Source organism: Chelonia mydas, chromosome 3, assembly GCF_015237465.2.
Source record: "Chelonia mydas isolate rCheMyd1 chromosome 3, rCheMyd1.pri.v2, whole genome shotgun sequence".
Lineage (NCBI taxonomy): Eukaryota > Metazoa > Chordata > Testudines > Cheloniidae > Chelonia > Chelonia mydas.
Window position 1 is genome coordinate 195,263,670 of NC_057851.1, and position 17,737 is coordinate 195,281,406.

The window sequence follows — 17,737 nt, forward strand, 5'->3', positions numbered from 1 at the left end:
AGCCAGAGCAAAGACTGGAATCCTAAGTCTTAGACTAGGGCCCTAACCATTAGACCATCTTCCCTCTGTCTAAGTTCTAGAAGACCCTCATTTTCCATTTTTAACTGATATTCCCAAATCAATACAATATTCCATTTTCCATAATTGTATAAGCATTCATATGTTGGCATTAATTTAGGGTGAATCTGAAATCAGCTATGACAGGAAACGGGAACAAACGGACGTATTCTACCCATGGGATGTACAGACCCAAGCTCAGTTCTGAGTTACACTCTGCATGTCTATAAGTGAGAATGGGACTTTTTTTTTGTTTCTTTCTGAAGCTTCTGTAATCAATCAAAAGCCAACTGAACCTAGTGAAGTGATTACACACTGTAATGATTTTAATAATTCCAGACTACAGTAAAACTCACCGCAGCAGGATTGTCTGACTGATGATGAATTGCAGATCAGTGTGATGAAAGTACATGCCAGCCACCAGAAGAGATCAATAACTGCCCACTCAGAACTACTTATCTCCTCCAATGTTCCAGGTGATACAAATGCTAACTTTAATTCTGGGCAGGCCACAATTTATGGACACAGCTGTCCACAGGCTGGTACAAGGCCCAGCTATTAGAAGCCAGAGCTCTGGGTAAATTCTTATTAACAGAATATTTTTACAGATGCTCTCATTTCTACATGGACAGCCCTAATAAACTGCACTGTCTGAAGGGCTGACTTTTGTTTCTTCCAGCTGATGATGCTAGAGAAGCTGTGAAGCACGGTGTAAATGGGATCCTGGTGTCAAACCATGGTGCGCGCCAACTGGATGGTGTGCCAGCAACTGTGAGTATTGGTGAAACCACTTAGGAATGGCACTTGAGAATCTGTTTAGTAACGTTAATTGCATCTACAGCTGCTTGCTAACTTGTTCTCTCTCTCTCTCTCTCTCTGTGTCCCCTGCTCCCGCCCTGCCCCTTTTAAGTTGCACATGTGGTTACTGGAGAGGAAACATGTAAATGTGTGCTATATTTTTTAAGCTCCAATGGGCTGTTTCTTTCAAGGCCCCTTAGAATTTCACAACGTGCATGTAGGCACTCATAGCCTTTTACTGGTCTGTGTGAGGGCAGCCTGTGGATTTCTTTCTTCTAAGAAATCAAACCAAAAGCCACAGAAGGATTAACATGTGGGCTGTTGCCTCTGGGAACCTGGGCAGCCTGCCCTGGCTGCAGGGCTCAGGAAAGCAATCCAAAGGAGTGGTTTCAGGTTAGCTCATTTAAGAGCCCAATAAAAAGAGAAAAGTAGTCCTTGATGCTTGGCATGCCATGGATAATTCAAAACTTTAACTGCACTAGGAGGCGCAAGTGGGTCCGTGTCTTCTGACACGTTGAAACAATGTCTTACCTCATGTTACCTGATGGCAACACAACACAGTGGAATGTGGAATAAATAATATATCAGGAGGCCAGAGGTGACATCTAAAGAATTTGTTGGCTGGATTAGCCAGGGTGACAAGCCAGCTATAGCTGAATTAACTCCGATATCTCCATTTTACTGTAAGCAGAAAGTCTGCATTTGTTTGGGGGTTGAGCCTTAGTGAACTCCTTTCCACTCCCATCTGTCTCTGTTCCCGCTGATGTCCATGAGCCCCCAATCTTTGGTGGTCTTCCACTTACAATAAGAATGGTAGGGCCCAGCAACTTCTGTACTGTTACCTTCTCCTAATCATACCAGTTAAGGAAGGAGGCCTGGAATTCTGGGGATTTTATGCTAATTAGTCAATATTCTAATGTGCAGATTTGAATACACATTTCCTTATTTGAATAAACCTTCCTACAATCAAATCTATCAAAGGTCTCCTGCTCACCACACCTAGCTTTCCTCCCCTTTGAGTTTCTCTACCGTTTTCCCCCATTCACCCTCTCTCTGGCTCCTTGTTGCTTGAGATTCCTGAGAGACTGTGTGAAAAGCAGGAGATTCAGGTGGGTGGGAGAGGTTGCCCAAAATCAAGAGTCTTACAGGAAACCAGGAGTCTTAATAGAACTGGATGAAAATGGGAAAAGGAATTGACAAAAAAGTTCAAAGTTGTTGTGCAGGACTGTATCAATACAACAAAACTTGTTCACCTTCACCCCCCAAAATATATGGAATGTTATTTCAAAGTTTTCTGAACTTTAAAAATTTAGAAATTCTTAGTATTTGTATCCAGTTTCCTCCCCACCCCTCCTTTTACCACCTAGTGCAATAGATTGAAGCATGTCCAGACATGTCCCCCCCAGTCTTTTCCTTTTGATACACTATAACTTTTCAAAACCTACTGGCAAGCTATGAAGCAGCAAAAGGAGAAATGAAAATTGCAAAGTCCGACGCTGTGACTTTTCACTACTTCTCCAACTTTGGAAACCTAACAGTCGTTGAAGCCAGGTCTACACTACCACTTACTTCAGTGTAACTTACATCACTCAGGGGTGTGAATAAGCCACCCCCTTCAGTGACGTAGTTACGCCTACCTAAGTGCTAGTGTGGACAGCGCTATGTCAATGGGAGAGCTTCTCCTGCCGACATAGCTACCGCCTCTCACGGAGGTGTATTTATTATGCCAACGGGAGAGCCCTCTCCTGTCTGCACAGAGTGTCTTCACCAGACATGCTACAGATGTGCAGCTGTGCCAATGTAGCACTTCTAGTGTAGACTAACCCTTCGTGTTTCATTTTTCCTTTTGCTGCTCTGTAACTTTGAAAAGATAGTGAGTAGAGTAAAAAAGAAAAGATGTTTACCTGGGGTGAATAACCATGCAGCTAGTAATCAGTCATGCTTTTGCATTCAGTGGCAGAAAAGAGTAATTGGGGAAATTGTTGCTTATGATAAAAAACTGGAAAGCTCAATAAAAATGTTTTCACAATAGTTCTCCCTTCTGAAGCACAAGCTGTTTTTCACTGAAAAACATTTTGAATGAAAAACTTCCAGTATTTGTGTTAGAACATCCCTTCCTTCCCTTAGAACCCTTCAAGCTCTTCCTTCCTTTCTTCCTTCCTCTCAGGGGGGGCCTGCCAATTTCCACCATTAACCCTCCTCCCTAGATCCTGCTGGTGTTACACAAATGACCTTTTGCTAGTTTCCAGAAGAAAAATGATCTTAGCTCTCTATTCCAGCTATGATCACACATGTTTCCTAAATGTTACAGAAAGCAAGGAGTCAGCCTCTGATTGGCCCTAGCTTGGCCATGTGTCTCAGGCAGACCAAGGACTACTGATGATGGTGGGGAGGGAGGAGGAGGATTGGGGGAAGACAGCCATGCAGTGATACTCTCACCCTGGGAGAATGTGGATATGTCAGCTGGCAACTTGGCTCAGTTTTTAAATGTAAGGTAGGGGTCAAAATTCTACTCTCAGGTCTTTCAGTTCTCAGATGTTCTCTGAATACTAGTGTGGCTCTCCCATGACATCACAGTAGGAAACTTACCCCTATAGGGAGAGAAGAAGATGCTTTGCGATAAGTCACATGAGCAGAATTTAGTACTTGTCCCTTCCAGCTAACTTATGAAATTAGATTGGAGTCAACAATGGGAAAGCATTTATATGAACATTTGTTTGCATTCAAAATGAAATTTAACTGTGATCATGACTTTTTAATATTTGCTTTCTGCAAACATTCACTTGGTCTGGCTTTACCACCTTGAATGTTTGCAGACAGCAAATGTCAAATGATATACTTGATTGTAAAATTCCAAATTTGCATGGTGTCAGGCAGCACTTAAGACCCACAACTGGGGAACTAACCATTACCATGTGACTTGTGTTTACTAACCAATGCTGCATGGATTCTGAAGTGTAAATGTAAAAGAGGATTTGCAGTGAACTATCACTAAAATCTTCAAGAGTGCCTCATAGACTTTTAAGTCAAAGTACCATTTTCAAAAGTGACCTAGACCAAGGTTTTAAGCATGTCCAGTGATTTTTGGTAGCCTCAGTTTTCAGGTACCCAATTTAAGACACCAAAAAAGGCCTGATTTTCAGAGGGCAAGTGCTCAGCCCTTTCTGAAAATGAGGATCTCTTTTTAGGTGGCTGAAGCTGAGCACCCACAAAATGAGGCACATCTGAAAATCTGCTTACTCACTTCTGAAAATGGGACTTAGACTCCTAAGTCACTTGGGCATTTCTGAAAATTTTACACTGTATGTGAGAGCTATTCTGAAATGAACAATTCATGAGGAAATTAACAAATGATTTTGAATAATAAGGAAATTCAAGAATTTTGACATTTCGCCAACTGAAATAGAGGAAAAATTGAACTGAAAAATGTATTTGTTACAAATTATTTGCTTGTAATAAGTTAGCTTGGAGGAGAAGAAACCGTTAAGTTATGTATTTTGAATGTTTGGTCTGTTCACTGGATTTCATATTGCAACAATGGGGTATATTTTATATTACATTTTTCATATTATATATTTGTACCAGATCATAAAGTGTTTCTGTTTCTGCATCATAATCACATGCTTTAATTTGGATGGGTTTTTGAAATGTTGAATGAAATGAGTTGAACCCAAACTGGTTAACATTTCCTAATATCTAATTACACATTGAGGAAATTGATGCAAACCATAATTAAAACATTGTACTTTAGTAATTACAGCACTTGTATGGTGGTGCAGTTTGCTTGCATGTAGAAAGAGGGAGATGTTTTGATCCTTTAAAAGGGAAAGGAATTACATCCCTGTTTGAAAAGGGATAATTTGGATCCCTGCTTGTTTTCCTAGAGCGTGATATTTTCAGCCTCTTTAGCACTTTGCTTCTAATTGAATGTCTCTCCTGCTTTGCTGAGATAGTAAAAAGTTAGGCATGACAGGAAGGGTGGTCCTGCAGTTAAGGTACTAGTCTGGGACTCAAGGCATCTTGCGTGACCATGGGCAAGATATTTAATCTGTCTCTGCCTCAGTTCCCTGTTTGTAAAATAGGAATAATCCCCCTTTCTTTCTTCCATCCTTTCCCGTGGTTAGTTTGATATTAAGTTGGCTGGATAGTGAGTTGGTTGGAAAGTGAATTATACTCCCCCCCCCCCCCAAAAAAAAAAATTAGACAAAACCATTTTTTAAAATTGTATTTCAGATTTTAGTTGAAATACTGAAAGTGTTTTGGTTGTCAAACAATGCCGACATTTTCCTCACAAAAATGGAAAATTGATCACAAAAATATGTTCACTGAAAAAGCCATTTTCACTGGAAAAAATCCTTTGATGGAAAATTTTCTACCAGCTTTAACAGTAAATTCTTCAGGGCAAGGGCTGTCTCTTGCTATGTGTATGTACAGAGCCTGGCACAATGGGATCCCGATCTCTGATGGGCCATAACACACACAAATGATATCATGCACAGGAAACTTGCGTATGTAGCCATTGTGATTGTGCATGTAAAACAGGATCTTTATGTATGCCTTCTAGCACAATTAGAGAGACAAGGTGGGGGACGTAACATCTTTCATTGGACCATCTTCTGCTGGTGAGAGAGACAACCTTTCGAGCTTGCACAGAGCTCTTCTTCAGGTCTGGTGGATCAGGTTCATCGTGGCTGGTCACTGGACTTGGTAAATCCCCATACTGCACTGTGCTAAGAGAAAAATGAGTTTAATCTGGTTCTAGATTTCATTATGAAAGGCACATACAGTCCTAACCAGGACCTTGCTTTTATGTGTAATGAGAAAGACAGCACCTTCAACAAAGTATCCCCTAGCACTGCACTGGATCATTACTAACCTCTGCCTACTAGTATGATTAGACACGTCCATATTTGTACACACAACTGCATTATTTGTGCACGTACATTAGGCACAAAATTCATGCTTATCTTCATTAAAGACTGGTTCCTACATGTGGCAGTTCGCTTAAAAATTCAGTAGTGTCACATGTGACTGAATTGCTACTGTCCTGTTCTTGCTTTCCTAGATTGATGTCTTGCCGGAAATTGTTGAGGCTGTGGAAGGGAAAGCAGAGGTGTTCCTGGATGGTGGAGTGAGAAAAGGCACAGATGTTCTCAAGGCATTGGCTCTTGGTGCCAAGGCAGTGTTCATTGGAAGACCTATCATCTGGGGGTTGGTTTATCAGGTAATTCATCAAAGGCTGCAGTCCAAATTTTGACTATTAGACTAGCCTTTTAGACATGCATTAACATTCAAAAAATATGACTAGGGACTGCTATGGGTGCAAACTCAAGCACATGAAATTTATGAAATGCCAGAATTAAGATTGTCCATGAAACCTTAATTCAGCCCCCTGGTGCGTATATATGCTGTAGTACAATGTATTGTCTTCCAATCTATTAGGGTGAAGAAGGAGCAAAAGAAGTTCTCCAGATGCTGAAGGAAGAATTCCAGCTAGCAATGGCACTTTCCGGTGAGACACCAGCTTCCTTTCCATAGTCGCAATCCTTCTCTGGATGCTGTAATTGAAAGTATTATTTTCAGCTCAGATAGGCCAACCTGTGCTCGATTTAATCTAGCTAGTGAGGCTAAAATAGCTGTGAAGATGTGGCAGCGTGGTCTTCAGTGCAGGCTGTACAAGCCCGCTTGGGTACCCAGTCAGGTAGGTAACCTGTGCTGGGGGTCAGTGGCACCATGTCTTCACGGTTGTTTTTAGCAGCACTGGCTAGATTAAAGAGGGCAAATATAGTGCCCATCTATAAAAAGGGGAATAAGTACAACCCAGGGAATTACAAACTAGTCAGCTTAACTTCAGCATCCGGAAAGATAATGGAGCAAATAATCAAGCAATGAATTTGCAAACACCTTGAAGATAATAAGGTGATAAGTAACAATCAGCATGGATTTGTCAAGAACAAATCCCATCAAACCAACCTAATAGCTTTCCTTGACAGGGTAACAAACCTGTGGATAGGGGGTAAGCAGTAATTGTGATATATCTTGATTTCAGTAAGGCTTTTTTGATACTGTCTTGCATGACCTCATAAACAAACTAGGGAAATACAGCCTAGGTGGAACTAGTATAAGGTGCGTGCATAACTGGTTGGAAAACTGTTCCCAGAGAGTAGTTATCAATGGTTCCCAGTCAAGCTGGAAGGGCATAACGAGTGGGATCCCACAGGGATCAGTCCTAGGATGAGTTCTGTTCAATAGCTTCATAATTGATTTAGATAATGGCATAGAACTAGATAGTGGCATAGAACTATTTAGATAATGGCATAGAACATTATAAACTTATAAAGTTTGCGGATGATACCAAGCTGGGAGGGGTTGCAAGTGCTTTGGAGGGTAGGATTAACATTCAAGATGATCTGGACAAACTAGAGAAATGGTCTGAAGTAAACAGGGAGAAATTCAATGAGGACAAATGCAAAGTACTCCACTCAGGAAGGAACAATCAATTGGACACATACAAAATGGGAACTGACTGCGGAAAGGAATCTGGGGGCTATGGTGGATCACAAGCTAAATATGAGTGAACAGTGTAACACTGTTGCAAAAAAAAAAGCAAACATCATTCTGGGATGTATTAGCAGGAGTGTTGTAAGCAAGACACGAGAATTAATTCTTCCGCTCTACTCCATGTTGATTAGGCCTCAGCTGGAGTATTATGTCCAGTTCTGGGCACCATATTTCAGGAAAGATGAGGACAAATTGGAGAAAGTCCAGAGACGAGCAACAAAAATGATTAAAGGTCTAGAAAACATCACCTCTGAGGGAAAATTGAAAAAATTGGGTTTGTTTAGTCTGGAAAGTGAAGACTGAGTGGGGACACAATAACAATTTTCAAGTATATAAAAGGTTGGTACAAGGAGGAGGGAGAAAAATTGTTCTTGTTAACCTTTGAGGCTACATGAGAAGCAATGGGCTTAAATTGCAGCAAGGGGGGCTTAGATTGGACATTAGGAAAAACTTCCTAACTGTCAGGGTGGTTAAGCACTGGAATAAATTGCGTACGGCGGTTGTGGAATCTCCATCATTGGAGGTTTTTAAGAGGACGTTAGGTAAACACCTGTCAGGAATGGTCTAGTTATTACGTAGTCCTGCCTTAAGTGCAGGGGACTGGACTAGCCGACCTATTGAGGTCCCTTCCAGTCCTACACTTGAGTGCAGGTAATAAAAATGGTTCAGTATCTAGCTCTTTTCATCTGTAGGTGTCAAAGTGCTTTACCAAGGAGACTAGTATCATTATCCCCATTTTTATGCATGAGGAAACTGAGGCACGGGGCAGGATGTGCCTTACTCAAGGTCACCCAGCAGGCCAGTGGCAGAGCCTGGAATTGAACCCACGTCTCCTGAGTCCCAGCCCACTGTCCTATCCACCAAACTATAAAAGTTAACAAGTCTGCACTGAGCTGTAAACTTTACACAGTTCTGTGTATTACAGTAGTATCTAGACACCCCAACCAAGACTCATTGCCCTCGGTGCTGCACATTCATATAGCAAAACAGTCTCCATCCTGAATAGTTCTATCTATTATTATTTATTATGTTTATTACAGTAGTGCCTAGGGACCAGAGAGAAAAGGACCCATGTGCTGGGCACTGCAGAGATCTAGAATAAGAGTCCCTGCCCTAAAAAATTTGCAATTTACATAGACAATACCAGGAAAAGAAGTATAATTATCCCTCTTTTACAGATGGAGTGCTGAGGCACAGAGAGAATAAGTGAGACTAAATAGTAAATTTTTCAGTGTTGCTAATTACCAATTAGCACACAACACCAGGGATGTGGTACATTCTTCATCACTAGGCATCTGTAAATCAAGATTGGGTGTTTTTCTAAAAGGTAACTCGAGCTCAATTACAAATTATATGGCTCAATGTGCGGGAATCACAGATGACATTCTCTAACCTGTGTTATGTAAGGTAGTCAGATTGCATCATCATAGTGGTCCCTTCCAGAATTAAACTCTGAAAGTGACATGCCCAAGGTAACCACAGGACGTTTGGTGAAGACCCTATGACTTGAGTTCTATACCTATGCCTTAATCACAAGACTATCCTCTCAATAGTCAAGGGTCATCTTTTGCTGGAAGACCAGTTCCTAAATAATGCTGATTATTCTTCTAAGTATATTCATATTATATGTATGTAATTTATCTCCCAGGATGCCAGAGCGTGAAAGGGATTGACACGACATTGGTACGAAGAACTTCATCTGCAGTTTCCAAGATTTAGCACAATAAAAGTGTGGCTCTGGATAAAGCCACCCTATTCACTGTGGCCAGATTGTTCTGTTTGGGCCTCATCATGAAACCCTTACTTAGGAGAGTAGCCCTATTGGTTTATAGAGGGCTACTTCTGAAAGACGTACATGGACCAGGTTTTCCTAAGTACTCAGCACCCCGCACTAGCTCCTTAAAAGGAGCTGAGCACTTTTGAGAATTTGGCCCCTGGTGCGAATAAGGATGGAAAGAGTGGGCCCTGATTCTCTCCTGGTGCACACAATTGTAGTTGTTGTCCAGCTAAGCAGAAACTGCTGACTTTTCAATATGTGTACAGATGCGAAGAACTTTTCTCAGATGTTAACATGCATGTCTGGAAGTAGCTTAGATGTTAAAACGAAACTATAAACAGAAATGTTTTGATAGCAAACAACTACCAAAATATCAAAGTTTAAAGGATACCTCTTGTTCGCTGTTTATAGAAACTACACTTCAGATTGTCCGGATTAAATATTCTTTTCGTATCAACATGGCATCGTTTCCCCTAGCAACTACATTACTGTGTGTAAACAGCGTAGGCTGGGAGCTGGGTAAGTATCTTGGAGGCTTTTGAGATGCAAGGGATTGTACAGCCAATCCAGAGTTTGGAGGTTTACAGTCTTAACTGACATGAATCTCTTTGCACTTAAATTATAATAACATATGAATACTGACCATAAGCCAGATCCTCAGCTGGTATAAATCCATGTAGCCCTAGTGACTTGAACAGAACTATGCTGACTGACACCAGCTGGAGCTCTGCTATATTTTTACTTTAAAAAAATTAACATTGGTTTAGATGATTTCTTGGACAAATTCAACTTCCCTGAAGTATAAATACTAAATAATAATAATGATGCAGTAAGTGCTGAGTATGACACCTTATATTGTCATCCACACATCTTAAAGCATTTCACACAAGGAAGGTCTCTATCCATTATTCTCCAGATAGGGAAACTGAGGTGCAGAAAGATTATAGGTAAACTGCTAAGAAAGTAAGTAAAATTGAGTGTGTCCTTTTATTTCCATTGATGATGTATAAAGAAGGCCTGGATGTGCATTTCTGTTTTTTTGGATTGATAATTAATTCAGGAATATTAGCGCTGACAAGGATTCATTTTGGTGGAGGTCCTCAAAATGGTGTACTGGGAATTTTTACACCTCAGAGAAAGTAGTAGGAGAGTGCTTAGATAATATGCCAACCCTCCAGCCTAACAGCCATATATTGGCTGATATTTCACATAGGCATATAAGTGGTACTCTGCAGCCATTGGGCCAAATCACGTTCCATTTACCCAAGTCCCATTAAACTCAGTGTGGCTCCTTGCGCGAGTAAGGAGAGCAGGATTTGACTCATCAAGGACTTTATCCGAAATCCATTGAAGTCAATGGAAAGACTCCTGTTGACTTAAATGGCCTTTGGATTGGGCCCCCAAGAGGCTAATTCTTCCAACCCTTGCTTACATAAGTAGTCCTTTTTCAAATGACTAGTCCCATTGTTCACGTGAGGGCCGTAGCTATTCATGGCTTGACCTTCCAAAGCTTTACTTACGTGAGTATTTCAATAAAATAAGAACTACTTGTGTACTTGAAGGATTGATAGCCCTTAGATCTAGCACCGTCTGAGGCAGGTCCGTAAGTATTATTGACGCTATTTGGTACGACGAAACCAAGACAAGGGACTTGGTCCTGTATGCCTTGAGCAAACTAGAATTCTCAGTAGAAGGGAATGGGAATTTTGCCTTGGTACAAAATATAGGAATGGGCACAGCAGTGTTAAGTGACCTCCCCGAATCCATAAAGGCAGTCGGGTTAAGAATCTAGTAGTCTCCCTCAGCCTAAACCCAAGATTGCTCTTGATATCTCACCTCTCAAGTGAACACAAAATACTAGGACTAGAGTTTTCTAAAGCGATTGCTGTTGGCCTAACTCTACTCCTTTGAAGTCAATGGCACGGTCAGTGGGAGCGAAGGTAAATCAGTGCAGAATGCTTTGGAAAAGTCTGCCCTAGAAGTCTAGCAATAAGGTTTTTTTTAAACAGAAAGTAGGGCTCTATCCCATTGTTCTGCATTTGTTGAAGTCCCGGGGCATTTTGCCATTGATATAAATGGGTGTAGGCTCAGCCCCATAGTCATTTATCTCCCATCAACCACATAGGAGTGGTGCATCTTCATCCCGCCTATCCTCCTACCCCCAACTTCCCTTATGCACTATTTGAAATATCTCGCATTGAGCTTTACTCATTGAATCATTTTTTGCCAAAAGTTTGAATTTGCAAAAGGTTTTAGAATAAAATGATGGAATATTACAGCATGAACGTAAATTGGGACTTGAACTCAAAGGGTGGTGGGGGGGGGGGAAACAAAAGACCACACGCTACCCTTCAGTTGTAAAATTCTTACTCGTATTTACTGCCGAGTGTATTATGTTGCATGACGGTTGCATAGCAACAAAATAAAGTTTATCTGTTTAAGGAAATATGTTTCTCAGAGCATAAGGAAGCATAATTTCTACTGTTTACTGCACTTATCATATGTGTTGCAATGTGGACTGTGTCAGATGTCAATTACAGAGCAATTTCAGAAAGACTGTTTATTTTAGATAATATAAATGTTACTCAGAAGATAGGGGCATAGTATCTTATGTTTACATGTTTAAGATCTATTTCTAAAGTTTAGAAGATGCAGTTTCCTGTCCTTAACCCAGCTTAATTTGAGGAAGGTTCCATAGTGTTGTGGCCCAGAGTAAATTTTGATGGTGAGGAAATAGACTTTATTTATTGGGTTTAATTAACCATTTCTAAGTTACTGCTCCTGTGGGATAATGAACTTGCTCTGCTTATCTCCAAACTGACTGACTCTCCAAGTTCAAAGCTGATAAGCCCTCTTCATAAAGAGTGATTTCAGAGCCAAATGCTGCAGGATGAAGTTAATGCATTTGCCTTAAATCTTTCCTTTTTAAAAAAACTTTCATGGTGAAGTGGAATTTCCCTGGATCTTGTGACAGACTAACAACATTGTTTGTGAAAATTAATGTGAAAAGACAGGAGTTTTGTATCTGATTTTTGATTATGGGGTGGGAAAGCAGGGGTTGGCTCAACAGATCGCAGAGGAGCACACAGATTCATAAAAACCCACACAAATAACCCCAGTCCCGTCCAACCAAAATAAAAACAACTTTCATTGCATACCCAATTTCCCCCCTGGGGCTAGGATGAGTGAGAATGAGCCACATGTGACAGATGTTAGTGTGAGAGAATGTACCCCTGTATTCACAACTTACACACTATTGTAATAATCTTTGTACAAAGTATGCCATGTAAGGTATCATTTGAAAATTTGTAGTTTACTGATCAGTATCATCCTGATAAAATGTGTGATATCATATGTTAAGGTTAGATTTCCCTGTATGATGATGATAACGTATGCTCCAAACCACAGCCCTAACCAAGCAGAAGTTGGCAGACAGGTCTGTCTCAAACAAAGGTATGTGTGCTCTGCTTGATTTGCATTTAAGCAGTAAACAGAGTCATCAAGCAGGAAGGGAAACCTGTGGGGAAAAAGCAGCAGGGAACATCCCTCCTCATAGACTTTTTGTCTCCTGGTACCAAAGAGGAGTACTGAAACTATAAACGGGGAGGGACAAACACCCCAAGGCACCCATCTCTCTCCCCCTGCCCATATTGTTCTCTACATCTGAAGTAACAAAGGAAGCCTTCATTGGATTCTGGAAGAGAAGAGGTCCTGATTTATAGGGTTTGGTCAGTAAGACTGTTGAACACATATGGTGAGAAATTTTGCTTAAATCTGATACAGTTTAAGTTAGGCACTCATGGCATTTTAACTTTATTTCCTTCTAACCATTTCTGACTTTCGTGCCTTGTTTCTTGTGTTCCCTTAAAAATCTCTTTCTTTGTAGTTAATAAACTTGTCTTATCTAACCCAGTGTGTTTAAATTGAAGTACTTGGGAAACTTCATTCGGGTGGCAAGTTTTGTGCATATTATTTCTATTCAAGAAATAATGGACTTAATAGAAACTTGTATTGCCCTAGATAGAGCTGGGCAGGACAGGACCTACATTTCTTGTGGAAAATCTAAGACTGGGGATGTGTTGGGTCCCCTGCAGTATAACCAAGGCTAGTAAGAGCCAAGGTGTGGCTGGCTGGCTACAGCACCCACACAGACATAGCTGGGAGTAACTTGCACGCTGGAGGCTGTTTGTGAGCAGTCCAGGTGGGAAGTGTTGTAAAGGGCACCCCAGGTCAGAGGGCAGGGGTGACACAGCTATGTATTAGTCGGGATTATATCCTGGTATGTCACAGTTATTCAAGTCAATGCATGATGATGACGATGGGATAGGACGCTGTATAGAATAGAATATGTCTTTGGCTGATAAGTTCAGTTGTTTAAGTAGGGAAAACAGAGGTAATTGGCAGTGTTGCCCCAAAACCAAAAAGCACAGAGGAGGATGTAAATGTGCATCCTTGCCTCTAGGGTGCCCCTTCACACCTGGGCATGCAGCACTGCATAGGACTTCGCCTCTTGTGCGCAACACCAGTGGCCAGTCCTTTGGCCAGCAATAGCTTTTCTCAGTCTGCATCTTCTCCCCCTCCAGGTGTTCCATGAGCCTTCTTGTCAAGTCACATAAAAGTCTAAGCCCCTTCTGGGATAGCATGAACAAGTCCAAATAAAGATTCAAACGAGTCTTTAAATTAATAGCCCTTCTACGCCTCTTGGGCTTCAGTACAGTTCCCTTATTGTATCCTACCAGTTAAGCCTTAGTCTAGGACCTTCTCCCCCAGGACCTGTCTCTTCTACACTCGCTCCCTCAACATCTTATACAGCCTAGCTTTGGCCAGGAGGCAATTAGATAATCACCTCCCCTGTGTGAAGCATAATTAATTAGGTTCTTTCCCTTGTGTTACAGGTGATGGGGATTAAGCCCATCACAGAGAGTGATAACCATCAACAGAAGGCACAGCAGTTGTAGCAAAGCAAAAAGCATACTGGGTATTTCACCCTCCAAATTGTATTCTGTGGACAAGGAGGTAAAGGAAAAGTGAGGGAGAATTAGGGGGTTCCAAAATCTTGACAACTTTTCTGAAGAATTCAAGTAACTAATCTGAGCCTTTGAGATGGAGGATTGGGCCAGTAGATGTTAGGAGACCCTAGAGGTTGTTGGTACTATCTGAACCAAACAGTGTGACTTAGAGGGGTGGTTCTGCAAACAAAATACATTTGCTTTTGTTCCAACGATAACTTTTTCCAAAATGTGTCTTGACAAGTCTACTGCCCTAACAATCATGTATCATTTTCTTTTTGCGAATCATGTATCATTGAGAGGCATTTCTTGGGTTTTGTGTACTTGGAGTTTTCATGTGAATTTATTACTTGTGGAAGGTGCTGGATTGATAGCCCCAGGAACTGAAATCCTTATTTCATCTAGCACCTGATGCAAAGCCCAGTCAAATCAAAAGATTTTCAGTTTATTTCAACGGACTTTGGATCAGGCCCTTACAGATCAGGAATAGCATAGACAGAAGGCACATTAGCTTCTTCATACCATGTACCTCAACCCAACCCTGGAGACATAACCCACTGGGTTGTATTTGATTTGTCCCCTTCAGTCCATTCCAAATTCAGCCCCTAAACACATCTTCCTGGCATGACCATCTGATAATGTCACTCCCCTCTTTTAATGCCTTCACTGGCTCCACTTCTGCTGTTGCATCACATTTAAGCTTCTTGTCAGTGCCTTCAAACTCTGCCTGTCCGTCCTTCATCTTGTCACCCATGCCCTCCGCTCCACCAGCGCTCCTGACTGGTCTGCTCGTTTTTTGTCTTGCAACATCATCTTCATGCCTCCTTCCAACTGATCTCCTCTACGTGGTATAACTTCACTATTGCCTATCTGTCCTTAGACTGTGAACGCCTTGGAGCAAGGAACCGCTCCTTCTTGAATGTTTGGAAAGCGCATCTAGCGGGTGCTACAGCAGGTGAATTATAGTAGTAATCTGACAATCAGGAGCTGAAAGGGTGTTACAGGGAGCTTCCAGCCCACCAGACCTTTGTTTGTGACCTTCAGTTCTCCTCTGGTGTCTGGTGTATTTTATTTTATTTTTACTTGTGGGCAAACCAAACAGAATTGCTCTGGCAAGCCATGTGTTACCTTTTCGCAAGCTCGGCCGGTGGGGAGAGTGCCAGTTATGGGTGAAACTTGTCTGTCTTATTGAGAATTTCCTAACATTAATAAACAGACACTTAGAGTAACTCACTTTGATAAAAGAGCAGTGTAGGTTCTGGTGCTATTGAATATGCAGTAGACTCAGAGATGAAACAAACCTAGGGAAGTAGGCGCTGTGTTTTTTGGCTTCCTGAATGGTTTTCAGCCCCAAATCAAATCCTAAGAGCATGGGAAAAGCTGCTTTCTGAAGTTGTGTTGGTGTGCTGAACCTCACTGTAAGGCTCTGTCTTATAAAACTACTTTTGATGTGGACATTTGGCTCCAACTCACACTGAAGGCCATTGTAAGTAACCACTGACTTACAGGACACAGAGAAGTTGGTGTCCTTGAATACTCCTAGAAAGTAGATTTAAAGTTTTTGGGCCAGCCCCTCAGCTGGTATAAATTGGTGTCACTCCAAATAGACTTTGTCAATCTACACCGATTTACAGCAGCTAGGCTCTGGCTGCTGTACTGCAAGATGTCACTGCTTTCAAATTCTATCACAGTGGATTGAGCAAAATTGTTTTGAAAGCAGGTTTGCCAATCCAGATTTAGATTCTAACGAAATGGCACTGTAATTATTTCATGATGCATACATGCTCCATTTTGTTTTCATTTTGCTATGCTTCTGTTTATCTTATCTCCTGCCAAACAGTGGGAGAATACCACATGTGTTACACAAAGAATTTCTCAGTGTAGCAAAACTTTTCCTCCAGATGCAAACTGGCTTTGTCACAGTTTCGCATCTTCATTTTCAAAGGCATTGCATTTTATAGATTTCAAGGGACAATGCTTAAACGGTTAATACAAACAGCAAGTGGTCAACTCCTTGGCTTACTTGGAGACATGTCTCTTGCAAAATGTTGACAGGTTGAAAACTATGGAACTGAATTTGTAATGTACCTGACTTTGGTTTTATGAAGCCCACACCCCATCCTGATGCTGCCCGTCTAGAGTAAACAGCTGCCATTTGAGCTTTCAGAATAGCATTTGTTCAATAGAACCGTCCCGGTAGGGGCGTAGAACATTCTTTAACAAAGGTTTGCAAACTGAGGGCCCATCTTGGAAGCCCTCATTCCCTTGACAAGGGAGTGCAGGAACAGGCTATAAAGACACAAATCGGTGCAGAGAATTTCAGTTTTTAACTTTCCTTGTTTAAAATAAAATAGCAATAATAGTTCCAGCAGCATTATCATGCTAACTGTGGGCTGAGTGTGGGGTGGGAGAGAGGTGTGTTTGGGGAGAAGGGGGAGGATGGTTGGAGGAGGTGAGGGTTTGATGGGAGGGTAGTGGGAGGAGTGTTTGTGATAGGGAGGAGAAGCTGGATGTTTGGAAGGAGGATGTAGGAGTGAATATTTGGGGAGAGGGAGGCATTTAGAGCCACATTGGTGGTGGGGGTGTAGGAGGGGATTTATCCTGCTAGGGGGCACTCAGCACTGAAGGTCTGTGCCCATTGCCTTGCCCAGACTTTGCTGGCAGTTACTCCACTGCTCTCCATGCCTGTTTCATCCTCTCTGGCCTCGTCTACCCTAGGAATTTCCCACTAGAGCACCCTACCGTTGCAAACCCTGAATCCGCTCCTCTGCTGGTAGCAATGGTGACAATGCACGTACCTGCAAGATGCTGCTGGTGCTTTAACCAGAGTCTTGTGCAGGCCTGCTTAAAACTGAAGTGGTGGCTTGAAGCATCTTCTGCCCCAGGCGACCTTTGGTGGAGCTGCAAAGGTGGAGAACCCCGGGAATATATCCCTCGTGTAGACACAGCCCAAGACATGACAACCAACAAGTTTGCAAGGTTTGCTGATGGCTTTCATGGTGCAAAACATATTTACTAAGCGGAACACTGAAAAGCCGCCACATGGTTAAAATGTTCTGTTTCCACTTGCCTGGCTTACACTGGAATTAACGACCCAGAGGGGAAAGGCAGTTAGCAGTCCCCTGAGTCATTCAGTCCCACTGTACCATACAATCACAGTCCAGGGAATCTAGTCCAGCCCCCTGTGCTGAGGTGGGACCAAGTCAACATAGCCCATCTCGGAGAGGTATTAGCCCTACCTGTTCTTAAAAACCTTCACTGATGTGGATTCAACAACCTCCCTTGGAAGCCTGTTCCAGTGCTTAACTATTGTTACAGTCCCAAAGTTTTTCCTAATGTCTAACCTAAATCTCCCTTGCTACAGATTAAGCCTATTACTTCTTGTCCTGCCTTCAGTAACCTTAGAGAACAATCGATCACCATCCTCTGTATAGCCCTGAACATATCTGAAGACTGTTATTGTGTCCCCCCTCAGTTTTCTTTTCTCACAGCTAAACATGCCCAGTTTGTTTAGCCTTTCCTCACAAGCCAGGTT

General features: G+C 41.9%; 1 protein-coding gene across 1 annotated transcript in view; it reads left to right on the plus strand.

Annotated features, from left to right (window-relative positions):
• Positions 1-11,521, plus strand: part of HAO1 (hydroxyacid oxidase 1) — a 47,480-nt gene extending 35,959 nt beyond the window's left edge. The window contains exons 5-8 of the mRNA XM_007064142.3: positions 737-828; positions 5,921-6,079; positions 6,298-6,367; positions 9,065-11,521. Coding sequence (XP_007064204.1) covers positions 737-828; positions 5,921-6,079; positions 6,298-6,367; positions 9,065-9,135 — 392 coding nt within the window. The 3' untranslated portion in view covers positions 9,136-11,521. The remainder of the gene's footprint in view (positions 1-736; positions 829-5,920; positions 6,080-6,297; positions 6,368-9,064) is intronic.
• Positions 11,522-17,737: the final 6,216 nt, after the last annotated feature.